Source organism: Daktulosphaira vitifoliae, unplaced genomic scaffold (assembly GCF_025091365.1).
Source record: "Daktulosphaira vitifoliae isolate Bord-2020 unplaced genomic scaffold, ASM2509136v1 Scaffold_5, whole genome shotgun sequence".
Taxonomy (NCBI): domain Eukaryota; kingdom Metazoa; phylum Arthropoda; class Insecta; order Hemiptera; family Phylloxeridae; genus Daktulosphaira; species Daktulosphaira vitifoliae.
In genome coordinates, this window is record NW_026099576.1 from 10803344 (window position 1) to 10814121 (window position 10778).

General features: G+C 24.7%; 1 protein-coding gene across 1 annotated transcript; it reads right to left on the bottom strand.

Moving 5' to 3' along the window:
• Window positions 1-261: 261 nt before the first annotated feature.
• On the bottom strand, window positions 262-6852 carry LOC126907471 (uncharacterized). The gene is made up of 9 exons (XM_050688788.1): window positions 6634-6852; window positions 5097-5209; window positions 4976-5035; window positions 4847-4906; window positions 4401-4442; window positions 4278-4332; window positions 2796-2895; window positions 1182-1295; window positions 262-1112 (listed from the first exon to the last, which is right to left on the bottom strand). Exons 2-9 carry the CDS (start codon window positions 5176-5178, stop codon window positions 984-986), a joined length of 642 nt encoding a protein of 213 aa, XP_050544745.1. The 5' UTR covers window positions 5179-5209; window positions 6634-6852; the 3' UTR covers window positions 262-983.
• Between the last annotated feature and the right edge of the window lie 3926 nt (window positions 6853-10778).

Sequence of the window (10778 nt, forward strand, 5' to 3'; positions counted from 1 at the left end):
TTAAATCCGCAAATATTTATGAATATACTTGATAAGTTATGTCATAATTTATGAGGATATAACAGAGAAATTAAATGTTGCCGTATAATTTATAAGTTTATAAATTCTACGGCAGTAGAATAGAATGAATACCATATTTTTATAGTTGATAAAATTAGAATATACAGAAAAATAATTTAATTAATGATAATACAAAAAATAAACACTTATTAACATTATTTTCTATTAAACATACTTATACACATATTTTAATTTTACTAAAATATTTTGACAAAAATAATATAACTAAAAGAACAAATTAATCATTTTTTACCAAGTAATCATTCTTACTTAAAAAGAATACTGTGAAAATATGTTGTTTTACTAATTTTTAGATTGATGAAATGATGTTGCACAAAAAAGTTAAGTACTTCAAAAGAAAATTTAAATTTAATATTCCAACACCAAAGAAATTTTTTACAAAATTAATTGAAACAAACCATCAATATTCAATATTATCAAAATAAATAATTTAAGATATCACAATCATGCTTACATATTAAATATCTATAAAATTCATGCTTCTGCTAATATATTAACATATAATAATTCTACAATAAATCATTTAAAAATGAGACAAAAATATACACAAATATATAAAAATCTTTACTTAAATTTAGTAAAACAATTCTACCTTAGGATTAAATAACGACTAGAAATTTTGTTAATAAATGAAATGCGAATAATCAGTTTAAAATGTCAATAAAAAATTAAATAATTGTATAAATTTTGATTTTTATACAAATGACAAACATGCTATATAATTGAAAATTATTTTTTTTAAATTAAATAATTAATATTCAACTTCTTGAATCAACAATAATTTGAAAAAAAAAAGAGTTTATAAATACTGTTTAATAGCAATAATAGATAATATATATAAATAAAACTAGGACTATAGTTAAAGCCAGAAATTAAAGACCAAGTTTAGAAAAATAAATTATTTACAAATCAAGTAATGTTAGAATTACAAATTTTTCCAACGCAGATTTCCTATTTTTGAATTTAAATTTCTTTTGTAATAACATTACAGCAACTTCTTGCAACATTATAGAAAACAAAAATTGGGTATCCTAAAAAGAAAATTAAATTTTTAATATTATTTTTGATAATTTAAATATCTAAAGAAGTTATTGACTTACTTCAAATTGATGAGGAGAAATATTGAAAATTTCTCTCAATGCATAGTACATAGAAAGTTTTTGTTCCGGATTAAACATTTTTTCATAAAGTATATTAGCAGAATGTAAATATTTCTATAAGAATGAAAAATTTTATTTTTTAATTTTAATTTAACCTGGATGAATGAAATTACTAGAGAAATACAAAGAGAGGTACTGTGGTGCATGTTGTTTGCTGATAATATAGTGTTAATAGGAGAAAATTTATCAAAGGCTATCGAGAGGTAAGAAGATCAGCTCTTGAAGGAAAGGGATTAAGAATAAGTAAGAGTAAGACAGAGTATATAGATTATGAATTTGGCAAAAGAGAACATGAGGTAGGTAATATGAGTAGATCAGTAACAATAAGAGAGGACATATTAGGAAATTTAGAAAGCTTTAAGTATTTAGGATCAGTTGTGCAAAAGAACGGTGGAATTGACTAGGATGTAAAACACAGGATTAATTGCAGTTGGTTGAAGTGGAGAGAAGCGTTGATATGTTATATGATAACAAAATTCCAATGAAAAAAGGTAAGTTCTATAAGCCTGTGGTGAGATCACCTATGATGTATGATTGGGAGTGTTGGGTGGCTGTCAAGAAAGAAAAGCAGAGAATGAGTGTAGCAGAGATGAAAATGCTTAGATGGATGACTAGAATGACTAGGGAAGATAGGATAAGGAATGAACATATAAGACGGAGTATCAGTGTATGGTTAATTGTGAATAAGATGAGTAATAAACAGTTATAGAAATGAATGTTGAAGGAAGAAGAGGTAGAAGAAGATCAAAAAATGAGATGGAGGGATGTTACTGAACACAAATTGAGAATGGCTGATGTGAATGTAGATGATGTGGGAGATCGTGTCAAGTGGATGTTTAGGATAAGGGTGACCAACCCTAAGCAGTTGAGATTAAGGAGAGAAAAAAGAAGAAATAAAACCTGTTATAGTGTGATTTTAATTTATATGGTAAAATTTAAACACAATAGAAATTATTAATAATCCAACAAATTCATAATACTGTTTCCAACATGCATGTTAGTTTTTTAAATGTTAAGTATACATATAGCTGGGTTTTATAGAATCTTTTTAGTCTGAAGACTTCATATCTTTATATAAAATTAATTTTGTACTTAAAAGTCAACATGAACTTTTTGATAAATTTGCATAATTTTTAAGTTAATACTTTATACTATTATTATAAATATTTCATCATAAATGAATGAGAAATTAATTTTTATAGCTTCTAGGCATTTCAAGCATTATTTAGTTAAAATGAATTTATTTTATTTATATTTTATGAAACTAGTTAATATTAAATTTTAAATAAGATTATTATATTTTCATATTTATGATTCCATCTTATTATAATTGAAATAGTCATTAAACATGTTAAATTTTTTAAACAAGATAAATTTTTTATACATTTTATGAATGGAAGATTTCATTAGAATAGAAAATATTCATTATTATTATTTTTTTTTTTTTGTAACAACTTTATTTTTGAAATAATAAAAATTTTAAATTGTTTTAGGATTGAAAAATTATATAATACCTCATTTCTATTTTTTTAATTTTCTTATTTGAATATTTACCTTATCAGGTGGCTTCTTTTTAATTCTTATAAATTCATTTTTGTGATTTATGATAAATTTAGTTAAAGCTTTATGTGTGATTTGTTTCATTGTACTTGCTCTGTTGGTAAAACAAAAATACTTAAGTTAAAAAATTATTGATAAATTAAATGTATATTCTAAATCAAAGAATGTCACTAAAATATATTGATATTATATTTAGCTAAAGTTATTTTTAAAACTTATCAAATACTATGATGTAAATTTACAGGTGAATCTCTTTTCCCAAACCAAGAACAACTCGAAAAAGCAGTGCATAAGTAGTAGAATAAAACTTTATTTTTATTACAAAATTATTGAGCAATTTTACAATCAATCTAAATGATAAGAGTCATATTTGTATATAGTTTTGTTACCATTCTATTTTGAATTTGGCTAGTTACATAATCTTTATGGGTAAACATAATTTGCTTTTTGTATTTCCTGAAACTATTGAAAATTGACCTTGCCTTTTTTTTTTTATAAAAAAATGTTTATTTATGTTTAAAAATTATTCAATTTTATTGGATTTAATTATTAAACATACTATGTAACCTTTTCTAATTAGTATTAAAACATTGTTAACTGACATTGAATTATAAGCCAATTACAAACTTATGCCAAAAATAAAAATACATATTTTTCAATTTTCTAATATGTTATAATAAAAATATAATATATTTTCTATCATACTTCAATAAAATAAGCTAAAATGTAGTTTTTTACATTAAATCCCACTGATGATAGATCATAAAAATAGTTTTTTGAAGTTTGTATAATTTTTTTCTTGTCTTGTATTAAAGGATTACAAGTTAATTTTTGGAAATTAATTTTTTCAAATTTCAATTTTCATTAGACATAATTGAATATTTATAATTGATATAAATTTTCTGAAAAAATGCTGAAAATTATACTAAAGATTTAGAAAATAACCATGAAATTAAGTATGAAAAATAATAATTTGAAAAGAATTCACACATATCTCTAATAAAAATTCTTAAAACAGAACAATCTATAAATAAAGTTTAGTTTTTGCTTTATGTTGCTATACATTTTTGAAAAAATATATACATAATATATTCAAGTATAATTTTTTGATGTATATCTTAGGAATTAACTTTTTTTAGTATCTTAGATAAACATTTTTGAAAATAATTTGTTCATAAATCTATGGATTATTTTTAATATTTTTGTTTTACTTTTTACCACTATCTTTTTTTTTACAAATCAGTGTCTAAAACAATAAACGTATTGTGCTTTAAATATTTATCTCTAGGTTAAAAATTAGCCGCATAAGAATCAAAATCCTTAATAATTCCATTAAGTTTAATTATTTAAAGACCTACTAGCATTCAGAAAAAGCAACAGTTATTTGGAATATAATACAAATAATTAAAAATAAATTAGATGTATTAAAAAAAAAATACTATTTAGAAAATTATTTCTCAAATTTATATTACTTACATAATATTTAGACTTAGTTCTTCTTTGGTTTTAGTTTTTTTTTTAATTTTATTTTCTATAAAAGAAAAAAATTAATTTAGAGTAAAAATAAGAGATATAATTATTTTTATATGTTATAGTTACCTTGACTACATTCTTCTTTTTTTGGAGAACATAATATATAATCTATAAATGTATAAATATGTAAATAATTTTGTATACAGCTTTCAATACATATGTTAAAAATCTATTATTATAGACTTTATTTTATAAAATAAAAGTTTTCCATACTATCAATTTGATTTTTATACGTAAAAATGATCAAAATCATGTTAATTATTAAAAATTAAATTATATAATGTATTTTTACATCACAATATATATATATATGTAATGACATAAAAATAATTTGAAGAATAATAGAAGTAAACACAGCAGCCAAGATAAAATATTGTTATCAAAGTCAAGGCAGTAGGAAAAATTCAGTAAGAAAAGTATATTGGTAATTGAGGTAATAAGAAAAAAAAACTCATAAATTTCTTAGCTCTATCTTTAAAATTTAATTTCCTTATAATTAAATTGTCGAATACCTGTATAATTTGGTATGCTTGTAGGATCATCTATTTCATTCTCAACAATTGGCCCAGCGCCTAAAAAAGTGTTTAACATTAATAATATTAAATTTTATTAAAATTTAATTCAAAAATATTTTTTCATACCATAAGCAAGTCGTTTTCTATTATCAAGAGATTTATTCTTTGGTGTTTTTAATATATATTCTAATAAAAAAAATACACTTGTTTTATAAAACCATAAGTAAAATTATAAATAAATATATACCTGAATACCGCACTTCATATTGATCGATTTCTGGTACTATATCACAAAATATATTTGAGGAACTTGAATAATTTTTTTTCATAGTACACCAGTGAATAGGTTAAAACGTACATCTTTAAAAAAAAATGCATAATATATAGATATTTTTTCTGTAATAATATAAATAAATCAGCCATTTTAAAACCAATATTAGTCACTAATTTTTTAAGTAATAAAATTTAATTAAAACTAAGACTCGGTACTTAAAGCATTTATAAAGTTTATTTTAATCATCAATGATAAATAGATAATCGTATTTTTTTTTTAAATACTAAAATTTTAATAAATGTAAATGAAATTATTCAATATCGCTAGTTAATAATGCTAGTGATACAACCATATAAGTCCATGATTTTTAATATTTTAATGGAAACCACAGTTATATCCAAATTTTTTCATTAAAAAAAATGGTGAAATATTTTTTTCAAAATTAAAATTTACTAAGTATTAAGAAGATAGAAATCATTTTTGTACTGAAAACTGCAAAAATACTATATTTATTGGAAATTAACAAAAATTATTCTCTGAAATAGTTAGATGTATGTAATGTAGATGTTGGTTGCAACACCAAACCCTTCAATTATAGTAACTTTCAATTTTTTTAAAAATAGTGGTTATGATTCAATTGATATTAAAATTACATCAATTGTTCTATACTCCAACAATAAAATATGATAATAATAATTCTTTATGAAGTATTATTGAGAAAATATTTTGTCCTAATTTTTTTCTTACAAAATTGTAATAGGTGCCACTAATATTTAACTAAAACATTAACAATATAAAAAAGAGACCATAAAAAATAATTTTTTTTTTTGTTTCCACCATTTTACAGTAAAAATGCATTTAAAATTGTTAACTTTATAAATGATAACACTTTTTGCATCACACTAGGTTTCGAAAAAAAATTATAAATTTACTTCATATTTAACTATAAATTAATGTTAATCATTCACAAAAATGTTTGTTTTTAATTTTGAATAATACTTTAATAAGTGATAAATGAAAAACTCACATGAAATGCTTTGATATTAATTTTTTTTGTAAACCATAATGCATTAAAAGTTTTATTTTTATTTTCAAGTGTATGAAGGGGTTTAACAGAAGAAAATGTTATATAATATATAAACAACTCATCATTTGTTGTATTATCAGATAATAGAAATATTAATTCAAACAAAAGCATATATTTTATTTTTTTCAAATTGTATCATTATTATTATTAGATAAATTAAATATATATAACGTTTTACTAATTTTCAAAATTTGAAAAATATTAAATAATAATGAAAATTTTCCATAACTAACTTGAGTTTATTATTAAAAAAGAAATTGTTGAGAAAGATATACTGAAGTAAATTGTTATTACATCTTATACTCATAAATGGTTATTTCTAAAAAAAATAAAATTAATAACTAAATTGAGTAGATGTTTACTTCAAAATTCACTTAATTAAATATCAAATTAATAAACTGGCATGCTTAGATATATACTTACAGTTAAATAAGTAAATTTGTATCAATCAGCAAGTAGTACATTGATATATTAAAGCAAAATACTAATCTAAATGTTAATGTCATATTTATTTAAAAATTTTTTACTTAAAAAAATAAGTAAAGTATATTAATTTAACTAATATACTATTTTTACATAAATTAAATTTAAATTCTAACATTTAATCAGTTTAACTTAAGTGCAATTTTTTGTTGTTAAATATTACTGTTAAACTCAAAATTGTTTGTAAACAATAAAATATATTAGTAATATTGTTGTTTATGTCTTAATCAAAACAATTGGTAGTATGATAACATAATCAAAGAGTTATAAATATTATCACTGGGATATTTCACAAGTCTTGACTATCACAAGTCAATATAACGAAAATAAAAAGATTTAAAATTATGTATTTTTGGAAATTATAGCAATTCATCTTGGTTCGTCAAATAAACATGGGTGCTATCACGGATGATATGAGAGATAGATACCCTATACTATTATTTCAACAAATCCCAAATACTTTATGTGTTTCGTTTTGTCTGTAATTAAAAAAGATACAAAAAAATTTAAAAATGAATTTCAAATATAAATTGAAAATTAAAAAATTTAGATAATATTTATATTTATTTTAATAATGACTATAAAATACATATTTCGGGAACAATGTTACCATCATCAGCACTAAACATATACTGACACCCTTACTAAAAAATACTCCCTTATATACCTATAAACCTACTAGATAATCTTCTCTGGGTGATAATTTAGTTAAGAACTACATGAACATCTATTGAAATGGAGGTCAAAAGTGTTTACAGATTAGTTAATATTTCAATGAATAAAATAGAATTTAATAAAGAAATAGCTAGATTTAATGTGTATGACGAGAATGCAATTTTAAAATTAGTTCGAACACAAAAGTGGAAGAAAAAAAGGAGGGCAGCTAGTACAATTACTAGCGTGAGGGAAAAAAGTAATTAAGTCGCCCATTATATATTATCCAGGAATTTCGAATGGGCTAACTAGATTTTTAAAAATTTTGGTATTACTTATAGTAACATCTTATTAATAAGGTAACCCTAAAGATAAAAAGAAGAATGGGGAAAATAGGACACTTATGAAGTACAATGTGAGAGTTGTGATGAATGTTCCGTAGGAAAAACAAAAAGAGACATAGGGGTTAAGTTTAAAGAACACTTAAAAAAGGGGAAAGGAAATATTAACATAAAATATTGACCTTGTTTTTTAAATGTTTAAATTTCTTCCCTCTAATTATTATTATTTTTATACGTATACACAGAGTAATTTCATGATTATGTGTAATACAACACTTAAAAAAATAAAATAGATTTTTCTTTCAAAAATTTGAGCATTTAAAATTGAGTCGATAGAAATTTTTTAACAAACATATGTCACAGAATATACAGAATGGGCTTTCATTAAAAATGTATGTAGTAAATATAGAAAGGTGATAAAATGATAATGTTTTTAAAAAAGAATGAAAATTGTTAATACTTTATCAAACGATATTTTGTTGTTCTTCTTCTTGAGTCCATCTTCCAAAAAGGGAAGTATGGTGACCCATCAATTAACGTTGGCAACAATTTTTCGAAAACTCAAGGTTTTCTGCCGATCGGATGGTCTCTCCCAGAGGATAGCCAGTGATGGTCTTGATCTGATCTATCCAACGCATTGGTGCTCTTCCACGACTTCTCTTACCATCGATTATCTGCTTCACGAAGCTCGATCCATCCTTTCTTATGATGTGGCCAAAGAATTTTAAGATCCTCTGCTTACATACCAATGCCAGTCTTGTTTCCACATTAAGCATAGTCAGAATTGATTGATTGGTCCTCCTTTCTATCCATGAAATTCTTAACATCCGTCTATAAGCCCACATCTCAAAGGCGTTTATGCGCTATACATCTTCTAATTTGAGTGTCCATGTTTCAGATCCATAGAGCATTACAGAGAAGGTAAGTGTCTTAAGCAGTCGCAACTTGCTGTTTCTGAAGATATGTTTCTTTTTCCAAATTGGTATTAGCCTTGTTAGCGCGAGTCATTATAATATTGTATTTTTATCTGTATTTATCTGTTCCGCATGTGTTTATTGTAGTATGGATGGTCAGTGTACGTTCCACCGCTGAACCATCAGCGACACGCTCAAAGTCACATTTGTATTTAAATATTTTCATTTAAGTTTTAATTATAAATAAAAATAAGGAACAAATATTTTGTAAATTTTATTTACTCTTGTTAAATTTAATATTTATTACATTAATCTCAGAATTAAAAAATATCGAACAAATTAATCTAAGTGAGCGTTCGATTCATTATCAAGAATACTTCCGCTTCAAAAACAAGCTTGCTAACTGCTTCCCATCCCAGAGTCATACGACGCCTAATCTTCTTAAATGATCCGCCATCTACTTGTACAATTGAACCTAAATATGTAAATATGTAAAGTGGTATGAAGATAGATTTCACCCAGTATTCAGGCCATGTTCCTGTGGTCCAGACCTCTTTGCATATTTTCTCTAAGATCTTTACTCCCTTATCTCCTGATAGTTTCAGTATTTTTACCGTGATTTCATCTGATCCAGGTGCCTTATTATTCTTCAGTTTTGATACTGCCTGTTTAATTGTCTCTGAGAGAATTCCAGGTTCTTGTTCACCATTAGTGATTCCTTTGCTAGTGTGCTCATCTGAGTGTGTGTACAGCTTTTGGCAGTAAGACCTCCAGTATTCCAGGACGCTGCTTGGATCTGTCTGCACTTTTCCATTTTCATCTTTAATAGCCAATCTCTTTAGCTTAAAATCCCCAGTAAGTTTCTTAATTTCTTGGAACAGTTCACGTGTATGGTTCTAACCTTTTTTATGATATTGCTATCACAGTCACGGATTGTTTATTATCAATTATGACTATCAATAGATATACTTTTTACAATACAGTTAGTGTATTTATAAACTCACAACAATGTACCTTACTATCATTGATAATAACAATGCTGTATACCTGCTAATATCGATGTCATAAAAAATCAATTAGCTACCTATATTTGTAATCCCTTGTGTATTATACCTAAATATTAACTCAAAAATTTGAAACTTTGAGTGTTTATATCTAATAAACAAATTAAGTTTCATTAAAAATTCAAATGCCATTTACTATTGAATTAAAAACTCAAACATTTTATTAAATTAAAAATATGTGTTACCATTTAAAAAAACAAAGTTGACCCCCTTCCAAGGCATAAGGGATGAACTTAAAAAGTATTACATAGTTAATAATTCAAGAATAATGTGTAACTAAAGATAGTAAAAAAAAAAAATTTTTAAATTATTATTATTCTGTAAATAATTGAGTGGTTTATGATAAAAAAATCACCCTGTATAGTCTTCTTAGATGGTGTTTAAAGAGGGCGTTAATTATAACCATGGATGTACTCTGGGAAAATTCGATCAGTTAATCTCCGCTTTCTGGTTATATTTGCTTCAGTGCAGCCTGTTCCAACTTTTGCGTTGAAGTCACCTTGAATGATGGTAACTTCGTTTTTGGGAGGTGTGATACTGCCTCTGCTAAAATGTTGTAAATTCGTCAAAATTCTTCTTCCTCGGCAGCTGATGTTAGAGTGTAGACTTGTACCAAATTTAGTTAATTTGGTGTGTAATTGAGTTTTACCACAATTATTCTATCGTTGACTGCTATATATTCTATTATTGAATGGGACTACTTTTTGTCCACAATCACAGCCACACCATTTTTAGAGTTAATACCATTTCCTGAGCAAATGATCTGGTTTCGGCCCGATGTTTTATAATGTCCTTTATCTCTCTAGTGGGTTTCAGATAAGCCTAGGATTTTAATGTTATACACCTTTCTATTTTTCTTTCAATCTGATATAATTTTCCTTGTTGAAGTAATCCTCTGATGTTCCAGGATCCAATGAACTGTGGTTTGCTGATCACAACACGGCCTGTGGCTTCGCCTCTCGGAGATCTGATCGGGGTGCTTACTCCAGAATTTAATTTGGTTGCAGAAAACATCTTTGGGTTTTCTTAGAAAGGGGTTAATCAGGATAGTTTCCCGTTGCTTTCCCTGATTGCAGTAGCATATTTTATTTCTAAGGGATACTACTCAAACG